Below are 17,249 nucleotides of genomic sequence, written 5' to 3'. Positions count from 1 at the left end.
CGCACTCACCTACTCGGGAGGGCTCGTCACTTCCGGGGCCGCGGCCGCGCGAATCCCTTCCGGGGGCCGGCCTGGACTGCGCACGCGCAGCGCCTCCCCGCGCGTATCCCGCCCCGCGGAGCGGTGTCCCTCCAACCTCCGGGCATCTGCTCTGGACCCGGCCCACCAGCCGGTCTCAACCTTCTCCGTCGTCTCGTCTGGGTGTGGTCTCCGATGACCTTACCGGCCCTCCCATCGCATACCCGACCTTCACACTCTCCGAGCATCCCCCTCCCTCTGACCACCGGCCGGAGCTCCGGGGAGGGGTGCCGTTGTAGGGGACAATGCGACAGTGTCCTGGGTCAGCTCCCTGCCGCTGTGGTTGTCAGGCCTTACAGGACAGCCTGCCCGGAGGTGCCCGCTGGACAGCACCCAGGTAACAGGTTTCCCAGGAAGGTGACTCAGCATGGAGACAGACGCCTGGGTCCAGCTACAAGTCACGCAGCATCCCATTAACGTCATGAAAACTCACTTTTTAGAGTGACTTTTGAAGAAACAGTTTATTAATTACACCAAAAGCATAAACAATTTATACACCAAACTCTGCCGGCTGGAAAAAAACACACAATAAGGATGATCTCTGAAAAAGTCCTGTGCTCACAGATGAGTTTGACCTGTTCAGTAAGTAGAAATGAAGTAATGGCTAAACATTTTAAAATGGAAATGAAAATGGTCTTCCATTTTGTGCAATTCTGAGCGGGTGCCCAATATTCAAATACATATATACGTTGGCAAACTCCGAGGCCCACTTAGGCTCCAACAGCAGGAGCACAGGAAGGCGTCCCTGGAGGGTCTGGAGACCATGCACACCTCGATGTGAGGCCCCCGATTCTCCACATGAGTTCCAAGTACTTTCAGCACCTGTGGATCCCAAACAAACCCCAATGGGTGCTGAGCTTTTGCACACCAGTATGAATTTGTCGGCACTTCTGAAAACTGAGGTCATTTTTCAAGTTCAAGACCTGCTGAGTGTCAGGAACAACAGAAGGCAGGACCAGCACCCCTTCCCACATCTCCCTCTGCCTCGCATTGACCTGCAGAAGTAATCATAAAAACAAAGCCCGCCCACTGCACAGACAGTTCATTTTAGCCTAATTTTTGCAAACAGTCACATCACAGAAGAGAAAATATTACACAGCTAACAACAACGAATTGCTGGCATCACTTTTTCTCTACAATGTCACATAAACACAGACAACACATTAAACGAGGGGTGGGAACCTTTTTCCTGCCAATGGCCATCTGGGTATTTATAACATCATTCACAGGCCATGCAAAATTATCAACTTAAAAATCAGCCTGCTCTATTTGGTCAAACATTTAATTAACTCCCCCCTGATTGCCTTGGCAGGGCCAGACCCAATGATTTCTCGGACCTTATACAGCCCTTGGGCCAGACGTTCCCCACCCCTGCATTAAATAAACATTCTGTTATTACTCCTTAAATATATTAACACCAAAAATCATGTATAAATAAGGAAATAAATGTACAAACTATTTCACAAAGTGCTTTTTAAAATATATACACAACATTCAAGAAATTCTTAATGTAAGACATTTCAGTTTGAAGTTTCAGGATAACTTTCAAGTGTCCTTTTCTTTCAAAAAAGTGTTCATTTAAAAAAAGCCAACCTACACACATAAAAGGCATATTCCCAGGATAGCAAGAAATAAAAATAACCTAGTTTCACTGTTATCTAAAATGTTTAACATTTTCAATGGGAAATTTTAGTTCCTGATTGTGTCTACAAATTAGTTTTATGACAACTGTCAGGGAAGAACAAAACAAAATCAAAGGAGATGACACTACTAATGTCTGTGTCATTTACCAAATAAGAACTCTCATCTCAGCCACTTAATATAGATATATATTTTTAAGCCCTTACAAGTGTTTAGGGTTTTTAAAACCAATATACCTCTAAAATAAACGCTTCTATCTTAGTATAGCTGATATATCAAGAATTGGATATGTTTTGTATTTTCTTGGTTGTTCTTGGAAATGTCAGCATTCACCCAAAGATGTTCTTAAAGAATTCACAGTAAAAGCAGGAATCACCCAAGTTGAGATTGATAAAATGTCAGTATTACTTAGTGAAAGTAGGATTTTTTTTTTCCTCTGACCAGCCTTTTCCAAGTGAGCTATCAGTAATGCTTGCCGAGAATTTAAATAGGATTTAACATCCTGGGAACGTAAAAATTATTCACATTTCTCTATGTAAAAACTTTCCTTTTCACTAGGAACACCACAATACCTTCAGTGGGGTTCTTTTTAAAATGAGGCGTGCATTTCAGACGTCCCTAAAAGAAAAGGAGGCTTGCCTGCAGACCTACACGAGCAGTCCCGGAAGAAATAACAAAGCGAACTTGCCAACTGTGTGGAAAAATTTAGAATGGGCACATTTAATGTCCAAACCCCCAGAATGACCATCAGGTAAACATGGGCTGGAGCCCAAGCCATGTCAGAGAAGCTCCTCTGCCCGCTGGCACTGCCTCCTGGGGATAGGCTAAAGATGGCTGCCTTCATGGACTCGTATCTGCAGCTTCACACTTTAAAAGGAGAGCAGGTCACTTTTTGGATAGATGGACTCAGTGAGAGACATAGGTAATGAACTCCGAGAGGTACCTGGCTGTTCGCAGCTTCTCCGCATGAAACATACGCAGCCTTTAAAAGAAACAAGAAACAGACCCCAAACACAGACAAAGCCCCTCCCCACTGAGGCCGGGAAGAGGCTGCACCCAGGGCTGTGTGAGCATGTCCAGCTGCGGGGTCCCAGTGACAGCTTTACAACCCATGTGACCCTGCGTGAGGAGAGCTGGACCTACGACCTGTTTACATGACACACTGACTATGGCATCTTACAGATTTCCGTCGCTGGGCACAGAATACTCCGACGGCAAGAGCACCCTAAAGCTAGCTAGAAACATCAACGTCTCCATTCACCACGTGGTCATACTCAGCACCAGGTAGATCACACCATCGGTGTGCAGTCCCAAGCCTCTGGCACACTCGGCGTCATACCCAGCATGAAATGTGCACACTTCACATGCGACACATGTGGGGCAAAGGGGGAACTGATGGGCCACAGTCTGTCAGAACCGCCACAGGTCCGTCCATGCCAAATGGACACACCGCTGCAAGGCTCCACAAGAACGCTGTCCTTACTGCTGGTAATTCCCATACTGGCCCTGCAAGAGACCAGGACAGAGATTACTCCCAGACACACGCACAAGGCCCGCCCAGCCACTGTGCAGGATGAGACAGGAAGGAGGTGTAACAGGCAAACAAGCGGGCAGGGCAGCCACTGGCTTTCCCAGCAGAGGGCCTTATGGTGGTCTGAGCCAGCCCTCAGCCCCCCAGGTCCTCTTCCAGCACTATCTGCCCGGCTCCTTCCTGCTCGCAAGCAGCCAGCTCTGTGGGATGAGACCCAAGCTCTACAAGTGTGGCCACCTGTGTCTAGTTGCCGTGTCTCTGGCACACAGAGAGGGCACATGTGAGCCTCCGAGGCAGGAGAGAACGCCAGACCCTGAGTGAGCTGAGCATGCACAAAGCCAGCTGTCTGACCAGGTAATTTTTAAAACATCACAGTGTCAGAGAATAACACCCTGGAAGGGGCCCTGGAAGACGGCTGGTCCACCTCATTATTCGTGACCACAGAAGAACCTGTTATGTTTTGACAGACATGCAGACCTACGTGTGGGGAAACATCCAGAAAGCTTGCCTGCTCATAGCCGTACGGCCGCTGCTGCTGCGCGGACGGGCCAGTCTGCGACGTCCGATAGCTCCCGTACTGTTGGCCTTGTCCTTGCTGGTAGCTGGAATACTGTGAGGGGGCTCCCTGGGCCGGCCCTGGGGACACACCAGCTGTGGTGAGCCACCCCACCACGCCCAGTCCCCTGGAAGGCTCCAGACAGCAGACCCAGGCCTCCTGGGCAAGTCTGTAGCGAGTGCGCTCAGCTGGCTGAGCTGCTGTCCAGTTCGTGGCCTGCTGCCCCGAGAGCTTCACGTCACGGTGGTCCCTGTGGTCCACATGCGCTCACAGCAACCAGTGAGCACATGTGCAGACAGTGGACGCTAAGCTCTGGGAGAGCTCAGACTGGCTGTGAGCAAGTAAGTAAGCAAGTGCTCGGAAAACAAAGCACAGGCACCGCAGCCAGCGCTGGGATGGCGTGGACACAAAATAAATAAGCACGGAATTACAGCCCAATGTGAGACCAACATCCACGTCACCTAATACAAATAACGACTTCTTTCTGTTTTGCTGGTTATTTTTAAAATATATTTTATTGATTTTTTACAGAGAGGAAGGGAGAGGGAGAGTTAGAAACATCAATGAGAGAGAAACATTGATCAGCTGTCTCCTGCACACCCCCTACTGGGGATGTGCCCGCAACCAAGGTACATGCCCTTGACCGGAATCGAACCTGGGACCCTTCAGTCTGCAGGCTGATGCTCTCTATCCACTGAGCCAAACCAGTTAGGGCTGTTTTGTTGATTTTTATCTGGCTTTTCTATTTCTATATTTTGTGGGTTGCTTTCCCTTTAAAGGGATTTAGAGATTTAGTTTGTTATATTTCTCTCTCTCTCTCACAGGCATTTACATGGCAGCATTTCATATATTATGAAATTCTTTATGTTTCCATTATAAAATATTCTGTAATTTTTGTATAGCATTTCTTCCCTGACCCCTGGGTGTAACTTATGAGAATTTTAAACATTCTACATTGTTGTTCACTATTTAGTTCCATTCTTACTATACGTGTGTGTGTGTGTGTGTGTGAACTACTTTTAAAAAATGTTAATTTCAGAGAGGAAGGAAGAGATAGAAACATCCATGATGAAAGTCATCGATCAGCTGCCTCCTGCACTGGAGATGGAGTCCAGAACCCAGGCATGTGCCTGACAGGGAATTGAACTAGTGACCTCTTGGCTCCTGGATCGATGCTCAACCTAGCCATGCTAGCCTGGCCTTGTTATAGTTTGAGTGTTACTTCGCTATAATCTGAGAATGTGCTACATAGAATTATTTATATTTACAAATTCATTTTTTTTTATTTTTTTTTTGCATTTTCTCCATGTGACTGATTTTTGTGACATTTCTGTTTTAACTAAAAGTGCCCCCAAGGCCTGATCATGAAGTAGTCTTTGTATAAATGGTGATTAATGGCTCAGTGGAGGAGACAGACCTTCCCGACAGGATGCCAAATAATCCATGCAGACCCCCCCTAGAGTGTGGGCTGCACTTGGGGACTCACTCCCAAATATTACAGAAGGGGGAGGAAGCAGCTGTAACTGGCAGATGCCCCCCTGACCCCAGAGACCGAGATCAGCATCGGAGGCGTCATGCTGACAGGAGGTGACAAGGGCACCTCACCTCCATGGTCTTTCCAAAGCCCACAGGCCAGTCTCGTCCTGAGAAAACATCAGACAAACCCAGCCTGAGGGACACACTGCACAGTCCCTGCCGGCCCGCCTCACAGCCGGCCGGCAGGAAGAGGAGAGCCGGCGGGAAGAGAAGAGCTGGCGGGCGGCTGGCTGAGCATCGCTCCGCACACCAAGGACAGGTTGCGGGTGTGGGTCCGGTCAGGGCACACACCTAGGTTTTGGGTTCAATTATCGATCAGGACGAGTATAGGAGGTAATCAATTGCTGTTTCTCTCTCATATCAATGTTTCTCTCTCTCTCTCCCTTCTTCTCTCTAAAATAAAAAATAAAAAAACACATATCCACGGGAGAGGACTTAAAACAAAACAAAAAACAAAAATCAAAGAGAAAGTCGGAGTGACTGTCGGAGCCCAGAGGAGCGGGGAGTCTGTGGGCCCAGCGGGTACCGGCCAGAAAGGACATTCCGGGAAACCAGTGAGGTCTGAGCCCCGAGGGCTAGGACTGCGACTGTGGGCCGACACGGGCCCTTAGTGTGACTGTCAACGACAACTCTCCCACAATAAACCCTAAACCACCCGTCAGTGCAGGGGGTGCGGGCTGGGCGCCCTCTTACCGTAGCCTGGCTGCTGGCCCGGGTAGCTCTGCTGATTGGGGTACTGCTGCTGGTACCCCGCCTGCTGCTGGGCTGTGCCCTGCTGGTAGCCTGCCTGCTGCTGGCTGTACTGGGAGTTCCCTGCAGAGTGGAGGAGACGCGGGTGATTTCTGCTGTTGTCGGGGCTGTCAGGAGCCTTGCTTTCCCCACTCTGACTTCCGGTGCAGGAAGCCTGGCACTTACCCACCAGACCAGGCCACACCCCCTGGGAGTTCACTGCTTTTCCTCTCTCGGGTGTGAGGTGGCGCCGGGCAGCGGGCACCCACCCGAGAACCAACTCAAGTATTTCCTCCCAAATCCACGTCTGGAGAATCATGCTGGCGGCCTGAAGGCAGCGGTGTCTGCAGCAGGACGGGCTGCAGATCCCTTAGCCATCTACCTCTTGGGTCACCCTGGTGCCAGGGCCTCCGGAACCTGGCTTCCTGGTTCCGACCCTCTACACTGCTTTCCTGACCTGTGGTTCCATCTCCAGGGGCATCGAGTGGGTGGACTGGGGTAAAGGGTGCGGGGTGCGAAGATCTGAAAACCCTGCAGCCATCCAGGACCTGTCCCTGCATGTAGTACCCTGTGAAACCACTGACCCTCAGCTGGCCTCGTCTGCCTTCTCTTCGGTCTCTTGGCAAATCCAGCATTTGGGGGCTGCTCTGCACACACAGCCTGTCACAGAGCAGAGCCTGGTTCCCTGGCCCCGTGGCCAACACTCCTGTTGCATGACCACACTAGGCGAGCAGGACCCCGCCTGCCCACCCACTTCCAGAAGTCGATGTGGCCCCACAGAGCCCTGGCCTTGCTCTGAGCATGCCCGGTGCCCGTGAACCAGCATCTCAGAGGGCACACCACCCTCCCGCGTGGTGCTGTGCTTACCGCCCTCATAGTAGTGCTGCGTGGACTCCTCGAAGGACCGGTCGTAGCTCTGCTCTGAGTAGGACGTCTGCTGATAGGCATAATCGCTGTGCCCTGCAAGCAGACGGACGGCTGGCAGTCAGGGACTTACCCACCAGACCAGGGGCGGGCAGTGCTCTGGGGTGGGGTAGTGGCCAGAGCCGGGCACAATCAGCTTCCCACAGACGGAGCCCATGACGGAGCCCACCGATGGTCCCTGTAAGTGAAACGCAGATGGCCACACGGCCCTCGGTGCCCTGAGGACTGACTACATTCAGTCTCGGCAGGCACCATGGCCGTTGGCACCAGATCCGCTGTCTGCTATGGGGGATCCCATCTGGGGTGCTGTGCCCCGCAGACCTTGACGCTATGTGGCGAGCCTGGCTAGCCCCGTGCTAGTCTCCACTACCCCAACCTGATCCTGCCGGCTGGCTGTCTGGGAGTCCTCCCCAGCCATCCCCTCCGACCCCGTAATGCCACCTGCCACACCGGGACTACTGAGAGGACGATGAAGAGGAAAACCCTCGGCGGGAAGAGACTGACAGCTGGGAGCCGAGTGTCACAGACATGAGCAGCGGCCGGCCCATCACATTCCTGGAGGCAGTTCCCAGGCCACTGCGCCCTCCCCTGGAGCAGCTGCAGCTACCTGCTCCGTGTCCCCCAGCTGCCCTGCTTCACCGTCTCTGAGGAAGGGACCAGCAGCCCACGGAGGCGAGTGGCCGAGACAGGTGCCGTCACTCAGACACAGGGACCGGATGCCGGTGGGCAGAGGCGTGCCGGGGCTCACCATCAGCGTAGTACTGCTGGCTGAGCGGCTCCGACGCTGCCTGGCCGTGGCCGTACTGCTCGCTCCCGTAGTACTCCTCCTGGCCCAGGTACTGCTGCGACGAGCCTGCGGGCAGGCGGGCTGTGAGCGAACACACCACACCACCTCGACGGGCCACACGTGGAGACGCCCCACCACACTGCCGTTGGGGGTACCATGCACTGCCCCACACGCAGCCCTCCACACCCTGGGCTGTGGCTTAGCCATAGCTGCCCACCCCTCTGCAGCCACCAGCCACCCGTGACCCCACTGAGCGCTCCAGCCTCATCCACCCCCTGCGGAGACAGCTTTCAAACTTCCATGTTTCCTGGCCCCGCGAGGCTCCAACTCACAGCACTCTCCTTGTGCAACACCAAAAACGTGTGGTGTCTCACACACACACACACACACTCACGGCACCCTCCTTGTGCAACACCAAAAATGTGTGGTGTCTCACACGCACACACACTCACGGCACCATCCGTGTGCAACACCAAAAACGTGTGGTGCCACACACACACACACACACACTCACGGCACCCTCCTTGTGCAACACCAAAAATGTGTGGTGTCTCACACACATACAAACACACACACACACACTCTTTCACGGCACCCTCCTTGTGCAACACCAAAAACGTGTGGCGTCACACACACACACACACACACACACACACTCTTTCACGGCACCCTCCTTGTGCAACACCAAAAACGTGTGGCGTCACACACACACACACACACACACACACACACTCTTTCACGGCACCCTCCTTGTGCAACACCAAAAACGTGTGGCGTCACACACACACACACACACACTGGAAGGGAGAACATGGACTGCGGGCGCATGGTGGTACCTTGCTGGGAGGGCCGGTAAGGTGCCATGGGCCGCTGCCCCATCATGCTGCTCCCCTGCCCGCTCTGGCCCATCATGGCGATGGGCTGGCCCTGGTAGTGCTGGCTCCCGCCCTGCGCCGAGTTGTAGTGGGACGAGGCAGCCTGCTGATGCATCATGGACACTGGGCGACACGACAGACCCGAATAACCCCGAGAAGTTCCCAGGGCAGCACTCACCCCCTCGCCCAGGCCCGAAGGCGCTGTTCTCCCAGGCAAGCCTTCCCGGAACCCCTGGGACACTGCCTACCTAGAGGTGGTCTCCTCTCTTCCCTGTCTCACTGCCTACCAGCTAGCCTCTGCACCAGCTCTCACCGGTGACATTCCGAGGATGCCACAGGCTCCCAGGCCATCTGGACACCCACCACCTGCCTGTCCACTCCGTCACCCTGCTCAGAGTTCTCCCTCAGCAACGCCCAGCATAACGGATGTGAGTCACGTCAAGAGTGAAAAGAGCTCCAGCTGGTGTGGCTCAGTGGACAGAGCGTTGGTTGCAGACTGAAGGGTCCTGGGTTCAATTCTGGTTGAGGGCACTAACTTCGGTTGCTGGCTCCTCCCCGGCCCAGGCCCTGGTCGGGGTGCATGTGGGAGGCAACCAATCTAAGTGTTTCTCTCACATAGAAGTTTTTCTCTCTCTTTCCCGCTCTCTTTGACTCTCTAAAAATCAGTGGAAAAATGTCCTCAGGTGAGAATTAAAACAAAAAAAAGCTAAGAGACCCCTAACTAGGTGGTGTTGCTCACTTGTCAGAGCATTGGCCAGTGGACCAAAGGGTCACAGGTCCAATTCCTGGTCAAGGGCATGTCCCTGGGCTGCGGCTTTGATCCCCAGCCCAGGTCAGGGGCCCGCGTGGAGGCAACCAATGTCTTTCACACTGCTGTCCACCTCCCTTCCACTCCCTCTAAAACCAATGGGAAATATTCTGTGTGAGGATTAACAAACGAGTGGAAAAACACAGATGAGCTATGTCTTAGTAATAGGCTCCATCTGACTTAATAGACCCGAAATATGATCATGTCCATATATAATTATTACTAGCACATTGAGTACGCCTCACACCGTTTTTCTGGGCTGGCTCTGGAACCCGTGTCTGATTCTCATGGGACACTTGTTTGCACCTGATGCTCCCGGAGTACTCAGCACCTGAGGCCACCATGTTGGACAGCCCAGCTCTGGGGGCCCTGGCCACCCCTTTGCCTTTGTAGTTCTCTGCCCCACTGTGCCTTCCCCCCACCCAAGTGAGCCCGGTCCTGTCCTCTCAGCAGAACCCAGGCATGCTCTGCAGAGCCTTCCCAGTCCCCCAAAGCTGGGCACTGCCTGACTTGTATTCACCAACCCCCGACCCTGGGGAGCTCCCCCTCAGCACCAGCCCGCGCCTAGCAGGGCAGTCTGTGTGTGACCTGCACGCTCTGGAGGGCCCCGAGGACGGGTGTGCACGCGGGCTGGGCCCGGGCGGGGTGCTACCTGGGTTGGACTGCATGTTGATGTTGGCCCGTGACACGTAGTTGCTGATGGCACCTTGGCCCTGCAGGGGCACGCTCTGCGAGGAGGGTCCGGAGTGGCTGTAGCCGGGCCCGGAGCCGTGGCCGCTGCCGGACATGCTCATGGAGGTTGTGGGCAGCGTGCTCTGTGCTGTCTGCTGCAAGGTCACATGGTTCGGACCTGCCAGGAGAGACAGGTGAGGATGCCTTCAGCCCTCCCAAAGCCACCGCTGACGGCAGACCAGGGCTCTCTGCCCGGCACCCGCTTCCTCAGGCATACGCCCTGTGCCGTCACTAACAGCCCCAGCGGCCAGCAGTGCTGCTGCAGACAGGAGCATGCCCATTCTCCCCAGAAAGTCCCTCGGGACCTAACCTGAGGTGCACATTCAGCAGGAGGACAGGAGGACTGAGTGTCACCCCGCCCCTGCACCTGGCACTGCAGCTGGCCCGCAGCCAGAGCCTCTGGAGAGAGGGGCCTCCTTCTCTGTCCCAGGTGGCTGCCTGGGATCCTGCATTGGTGACACTGTTGCCAGAACCAACCACAAACCCTAACCCCAAACCAGGGTGCTTACCGTTGCCGATCTGGCCCTGCATGAGGGAGGCGGGGGGGAGGCCGGTGCTGATGGCGTCACTGAGGCTGCCCTGGGAATGCAGGCCCTGGCTGCCGCCGCTCTGGGACAGCGCTCCGGGGCCCAGGTTCATGTTCTGGGTGGGCGGCTGTGGGCAAAAGGAGGTTACGGGGAGGAGGGTCAGTTCAAATAACGACCACCAACCAGCAGTCACTGCAGGGACTTGTCCAGCTGACTTCCCTCATCAAGGGAGGGCCTGCCCCTTCTCACCCCGTTGGTGACCTTGGCAATGCCAGGCAAGACCTCAGACCTATGCTCCCTCGCTGGCGGTCTGAGGCAGTGCCTGACTGTGCCAGGCAGGGTGGGAGCCGCCCCGCCCCCTGGGCACTCACGGCGGGCAGCAGGGACTGCATATTCTGGTTGGAGTCCGCAATCGTGGCCAGGTAGACCAGGTTCCGGTGCAGAATCTGCTGGTACCTGCAGGCAAGGGGCGTGTGGTAAGCAGGGGAGCCCGCAGGCCAACCCAAAGCAAAGTTCACCCAGGACAGCTTACCCTGCATCCGCCCGGGGACACTGGGCACCTGGGGACAAGGCAAGCAGCAGTGCTCTGCAGTCCCAGATGGGCAGGTGGGGAGTGGGTGCCCGTCCAACAACAAACTCAAGGTGGTGGCCAAGGGGGACCCGGCTTCTTCAGAGGTACGGACAAGCCCTCTGCAGATGCCCCTGGCATACAGGCGTTGGGAGGAGTGCCCAGGGGGTGTGATGGCCACTCACACAAGTCTCCTGCCAGGGAGCTCTGATGCCCAGCCTGTGCACTGACTCTGTGTCCAGCCCTGGAGGTCTTCCCTGGATGGAGCCCCCTGTCCCCAGTGTGTCCTCAACTGCTCACAGAGGTGCCAGGGGCCCTCTCCTCCCATACTTCCATTTCCCTTCACCTCTCTGGGGAGCAACTGGGGGGGCAATGCGATCACCCTCCAGGGGTGACGCTCAGTGGCTTAAGTGACCTCCAAAGCCCAATATGCCCAGGCCACTCAGCACCCCCACAGGAGGCATTTCCAGCGCTGGGCAGTCTGTACCGCCTGACAGCTGAGCTGCGGGAGAGCTCACTCACTGGGCACATTCGGCCGTCTTGCCCTTGCTCTGATGGTCCAGGATACACTGAATCAGGTGATGGTTCTCATCCAGCATCTGAGGGAGAAGCAGACGTGAGTGCAGGATGTGGTGCATCTACGGTGCCTGCCGGAGGCTGGGGGTGCGGGCTCAGTCGCTGACTCGATGTGACAATGCCTGCTGTCAGCATTCTACAAACACACTGCCACTCATTTGTGTGACCTCAGTCGAGCCCTTTCCACAGCGCCCCCTCCAGGGGCGGTCCCATGTTCTCTCGTCACCTGCAGATGGGGTCCCACAGTCCCAGGACGCTCCCCTCCTCCATCTAGGGCCCAGAGCATGGAGCATGTGTCCAGCAGGGGGTGTTAAAAACCTACAACAGGGAGTGGGGACCCTCTGACCTGTCTGGAGGGTGTGAGGTCCACAAATGCCAGCCACACAGCCGTCCTTCCCAGGGGAGGCGGCTTGTATCCCCACAGAGTGTCACAAAGACCTACAAGAGCCACCTCTTCAGGACAGCCACCGGGGGGACCCAGGAGAAGGTGATGGAAGGAGAGGGAGAGGGAGGACGGCCTAACGGGGATGAGAGGGTGGGAGGGGAGGGCCCTGGGGCAGGTACTGGCAGGTGCAATGTCTGGTGAGCACATAGGCCAGCCAGGGGTGGATCCAGGGCACCATTCTCTGCCTGGACGTGAAGAGATGGAGAAACATGCGGTCATTCCCGGCTGCCCTTCAGGACCCTCCCTGCTTGGGAAGGAGCAGCATAATAGCCCACAGCAAGCCACTTCCAGTAGAAAGGCCTTTGTCGGAGACTATCGCCAGAGGAAAAGCCTTTTCTTCCCACCAGGCTGTGCCCAGTCATCTGGCCCCAGTGGTTCCTCCAGGCAGGCTCAGCTCCGCTGGCCGCTGAGCGGGTAAGCCCTGCAGTGAGGGGGCAGAGGGGCCCACCTACCTGCCACTGTGCTGGCGCCAGCACAGGACCCCAGCGCCACTCCCTCAGTGTGCCACATGCCCCTCACTGGTCTCTGCTAGTGATCCTATCCTCTGGAGCCTGAAGAAGAGGCAGGGGCCAGGCCCCAGCACACTGCAGGGCTACGGTCAGCAGCCCCTCAGCCTCCAAGTCCTCAGGGCTGGTTCCTCTCTTTAATTTTTTAAGAAATACATTTTTATTGATTTCAGAAAGGAGAGAGAAAGAAACATCATTGATGAGAACCAGTGATTAACTGCCTCCAGCACGCCCCCACTGCACATGCAACCTGGGCACATACCCTGACCTGGAATGGAACTGTGGCCTCCTGATTCATAGATGATGCTCAACCACTGAGCCGCGTCAGCCAGGCTGATTTTTATTTTTTTTTAAGAAGAAGGTTCTTTTTTTATTTATTTATATCTTTTTTAAAAGTGTATTTTATTGATTTTTTTTACAGAGAGGAAGGAAGAGGGATAGAGAGCTAGAAACATTGATGAGAGAGAAACATTGACCAGCTGCCTCTAGCACACCCCCTACCGGGGATGTGCCCACAGCCAAGGTAAATGCCCTTGACCAGAATCGAACACAGTCCGCAGGCCGATATTCCACTGAACCTAACCAGTTTCAGCCAGACTGATTTTTATTGACATTACAACTTCCTCCTCCCCTGGCTTTCCCACTCTGTCCCCACTGTGGAGGTGGGGCCCCAAGTACAGCAATTCCCAAGTTGACCCAGCAGCCTGCCAACACGGGGAGCCACCAGGGGGCGCTGTGAGCCCAGAACTGCCTGCCACGCTTACCTGGGGACCCGTGAAGGGGTGAAGGATGCTCAAACGCACCAGGAAAGGCATTCCGGTCCTTCACACATTGTGACTCTTTCCTCCAGATAAGTTAAGACAGGAAAACACTGGAACAGAGCTTCTTTCCCTGGAAGGCTCCAGCCCCCCGGCAAGAATTCCCTCCCAGGACCTCACCAAGTTGAGGACTGAAACAGTTTCTGCACCCATGTTTGAGTGTGGAGGAGCTAATGGGCGATGCTCAGCAGCATTACAAATGTTTCTTTAGTCTTTAAGGGCATGAGAAAATGCTATAAAGTTTATCAGCATGAGAAAATGTTACAAAATCTGTTACCATGAGAAAATGTTACAAAATACTAAGACAGACAGAGAAAAGGAAACAAAGAAAGAAGTAGGACACAGAATATTGTCTCAGCTAAGTTAAAAACACTCAGGAAGCTCTAGCCGGTTTGGCTCAGTGGATAGAGTATCAACAGGAAGACCAAAAGGTCTGGGCAGGTTGGGGTTCATGCAGGAGGCAACCAATCTATGTGTTTCTCTTACATTGACGTTTCTGTCTTTCCCTCTCTCTTCCACTCTCTACTGCCTGTGCTAAGGAGCAAGGAGGCACCTGCATGCCAGTCAAGGCCTAGTGCCCAGGGGCCCTCCAAGGAGCCCAAACCCAGCCTCGCAGTCCAGGGAGACGGCTAGAGGTGTCGGGAGCACAGCCCTGGACAGCAGGGAGAGCGTGCAGGGCAGGTCCTGGCCCGCAGGCCATAGACTTTGCTGGGACCCCGCCCATCTCCACCTCCGGGTCCCTGTGCTTCTCACCAAAGCGCAGTGCCACCTGCATCAGAACTGTCTGTCACCTCAGGCTACCACCTGCACCCGCCGCTCCCCAGGTCAGCAGCACTGCCTGCACCTCTAATTTGCACCTCATGCCTGCTCTATGAAGACCATGGGCAGGACCACCTGCAACTCCCTGGATCTTCCAGACCCTTCTGCTTCTGCTCCTCAGTTCTCCTGCCTGGAACACCCCTTCTCCATACAGCCTCTGTACTGGGTGGAATTGTGACCCTCAAAATAGGTTTGACCCTAACCCCTGGTGCCTGTAGATGCGACTTCATTTGGAAACAGGGTCTTTGCAAACACAGTGAAGTTCGGATAAATGAGGTCAGTCCAGATTAAGGTGGGTCCTAAATCCCATGAAAAGTGTCCTTACAAGAAGAGGGGAATTTGGACCCTCAGACATACAGAGAAGAGAGGCCACATGAGAAAAGACAGAGATGGGGTGACACACCCAGCAGGGAGGGACGCGGAGTACTGCCAGGAACCACTGGAGCTCAGAGGAACGCATGGGAGCGATCCTCCCCCAGACCCCCACACAGGAACCAGCCCTGACCTCCAGCCTCCAGAACTGAGAAAATGCTTCTGGTTTTAAACCACCCGTCTGTGGTAACCTGCCACAGCAGCCAAAAGAACAAATCCATCTACTATCCCAACACTTCCCCTGACAGATCCAGTGTCATGGACACTGGGCACTGACAGGTTGGGACTTTGCAAATAAGTCAGTGACATGCAAACGTGCAAGCCCAGGCAATGTGTCAAAACCCAGCACATGACTGCCAAAGGAGAATGAGGGAAGGGACATTTGAGTAGGGCCTTGAAGGTTGAGTAGGAGTTTGCCTGGCAGAATTCTATGCAAATATGCTCCAAGGACAAGCTGTATTCTTCCTGCTTTCTCACTACCAAGCAGCTTCTGAAAAACCCTAGCTTTTCTCAATGCTCTGAGCATGAGCACACGCTGTGGACACAGCTCCTGTGAGTGTGAGTCACATAACTCTTTGGCTTTCTCACACTGCAAGTAAAAGACTCCTGGGTACATAGATTCACTGTCAACACACCACGGTGAGTCTACACATCGCTGGCTTACTCAGGTCAAATCAGATGACAACCTAAACTGAAGACCCATTTCCAACCAGCAGCTCCCTTCTCTCTGACCTAATGTTCAGGAGCAGAGCTTTGCCTGGCAATGTGGTGAGCTTTACTAAGAAGGGAGCGCAAGGTGTAAATAATTGGATGAATGTTGAAGGCAAAAGCTGGCCTCTGCTCTTCACACTGAGGCCCTGGTGATTGCCGAGTGTGTCTCTGAGCAAGCACTTGACCTGCACCAAGTGTTCCCACATCAGGTGTCATGGTTGGGGCAAATCCTGAAGCCTGTCTGGGTTCAACTCCTGGATCCATCACTAACCATCAGGCACTTGGCTTCCCTCTGCCTCCGTTTCCATATCTATACAATGAGAATGATAGTAACTACTACAGGAATTAAATAAGCCACGATCTGTAAAGCCTTAGAGCAGTGCCTGGTATCAGTAAGCACCACGTAAGTACAAAATGTCAAACAAAAATGCCAGATTTTAAAGTATGTGTTTTTGCTGCTTCTCAACTAGCTTCTTTCCTGGTTAGTTTACTGAGACTCATCTGTCAAAACCAGCCAAGCAAACAAGGTTCACAGACCCTGGCATCATCAAGGAGAGGGGCAGGGCACTGGGGTGAATCCCCTCAGGGAAAGGAGAGGCTCCTGGGAACCAAGGAATACTGCCGTTACCCCCAGGAATTCCAAGCTTAGAAAGAAATAAACAAATCTACCAAAAACGCTGGAGAAACAGCAGAAAATACTAAATCTAACTTCAAAATTTAAGGGTTTTGTTAAAGGTGCCCCAACTCCATGTAGACGTTATCTCTAGAAGGTCACAAAGCGAACCCGTCCAGTTTCTGACAGGTAAGGGTGCCGGCTGGAAAACAACTGGACACGCGCTTAACGCAGCAAAGCGTGGCCAGCAGGTCGAGCTCAAGGCGGCCAGCACTCCTCACAGGGCCGCGGAGGAGCCCGAACCGGAAGGGCATCGCACACTCGGGACGTGCCGGCCCTTACTGAGGGGTGAGTGTGGCCAGCTGTGGGCCCCCTCCACTCGCCAAGCTGGGCCCCGGGGCCAGGGGCCGCCCGCGGGGCTGCGCCACAGCCTCAGCCAGTCCGACGGAAAGCCCTCTGCGCCTGGTATGGCCCGGCTACCCCCGGGCTTAGCCCACGACCCGCACCCCGCCGGCACCATCCCGGCCGCCCTAAGCCCCTATCCGCGGCGCCGGGTGCCCGAAGGCGGCGGGTTCGCACTGCGCCCGGCTGCGTCCGCGAGCACGACCCTTCGGGCACCACCCCCAGGTCGCGCGGCCCCGTCGCCCAGCACCCCTACCGCAGCCCCCGCCCACCTGGGCGCAGCTGGTGGCGGGGTCTCGTGGGGCCCGGCGGGGTGACGGCCATCGGCTGCGCCGGCTTTGTTCGCGCCCCGAGCCCGCCGGCTGCCCGCGTCCCGGCCCCGCCGCGCACGCCCGCGCCCCGCACCGCCCGCGCCGGCGGGGCCCGCCTACCTTCTGGATAGTCTGCTGCGTGACCTCCCCTTTGCCTCTCGGCCGGGCGGACGCGAAGGCCACCGACATGGTCGCGGCGCGAGCTCAGCACCAGATCATCGGGGCTTCTCCTCCCGCTGCGCTCGGCGGCCCGAGGTGCTCATTCTCCGCAGGCGCTGGGGGTGGGAGCGCGGGGGAGCCCGCCGTGGGCTCGTCCGCCCGCCGCCGCCGCGCCGCCCCCGGGCCCGCCGCCGCGCCGCCCCCGCCCCGCCGGGCCCCACGGCC

General features: G+C 55.2%; 1 protein-coding gene across 3 annotated transcripts; it reads right to left on the bottom strand.

Annotated features, from left to right (window-relative positions):
• Positions 1–520: 520 nt before the first annotated feature.
• Positions 521–17,177, bottom strand: SS18L1 (SS18L1 subunit of BAF chromatin remodeling complex). 3 transcript variants are annotated; one of them, XM_045575008.1, is made up of 11 exons: positions 16,986–17,177; positions 11,815–11,891; positions 11,096–11,180; positions 10,707–10,851; positions 10,118–10,315; positions 8,619–8,780; positions 7,744–7,863; positions 6,939–7,031; positions 6,036–6,155; positions 3,759–3,886; positions 521–3,225 (listed from the first exon to the last, which is right to left on the bottom strand). In XM_045575008.1, the coding sequence occupies exons 1-11, from the start codon at positions 17,052–17,054 to the stop codon at positions 3,199–3,201; spliced, it is 1,224 nt and encodes a 407-aa protein (XP_045430964.1). In that variant the 5' UTR covers positions 17,055–17,177; the 3' UTR covers positions 521–3,198. The 3 variants fall into 3 exon arrangements, with proteins under 3 accessions (XP_045430964.1, XP_036275898.1, XP_045430965.1); XM_036420005.2 differs by having other exon boundaries at positions 7,744–7,848; positions 16,986–17,174; XM_045575009.1 differs by lacking the exon at positions 16,986–17,177 and adding an exon at positions 16,827–16,894.
• Between the last annotated feature and the right edge of the window lie 72 nt (positions 17,178–17,249).

This window comes from Pipistrellus kuhlii, unplaced genomic scaffold (assembly GCF_014108245.1).
Source record: "Pipistrellus kuhlii isolate mPipKuh1 unplaced genomic scaffold, mPipKuh1.p scaffold_m20_p_60, whole genome shotgun sequence".
Classification (NCBI taxonomy): Eukaryota; Metazoa; Chordata; class Mammalia; order Chiroptera; family Vespertilionidae; genus Pipistrellus; species Pipistrellus kuhlii.
This window is presented reverse-complemented; position numbering and strand designations above follow the sequence as displayed.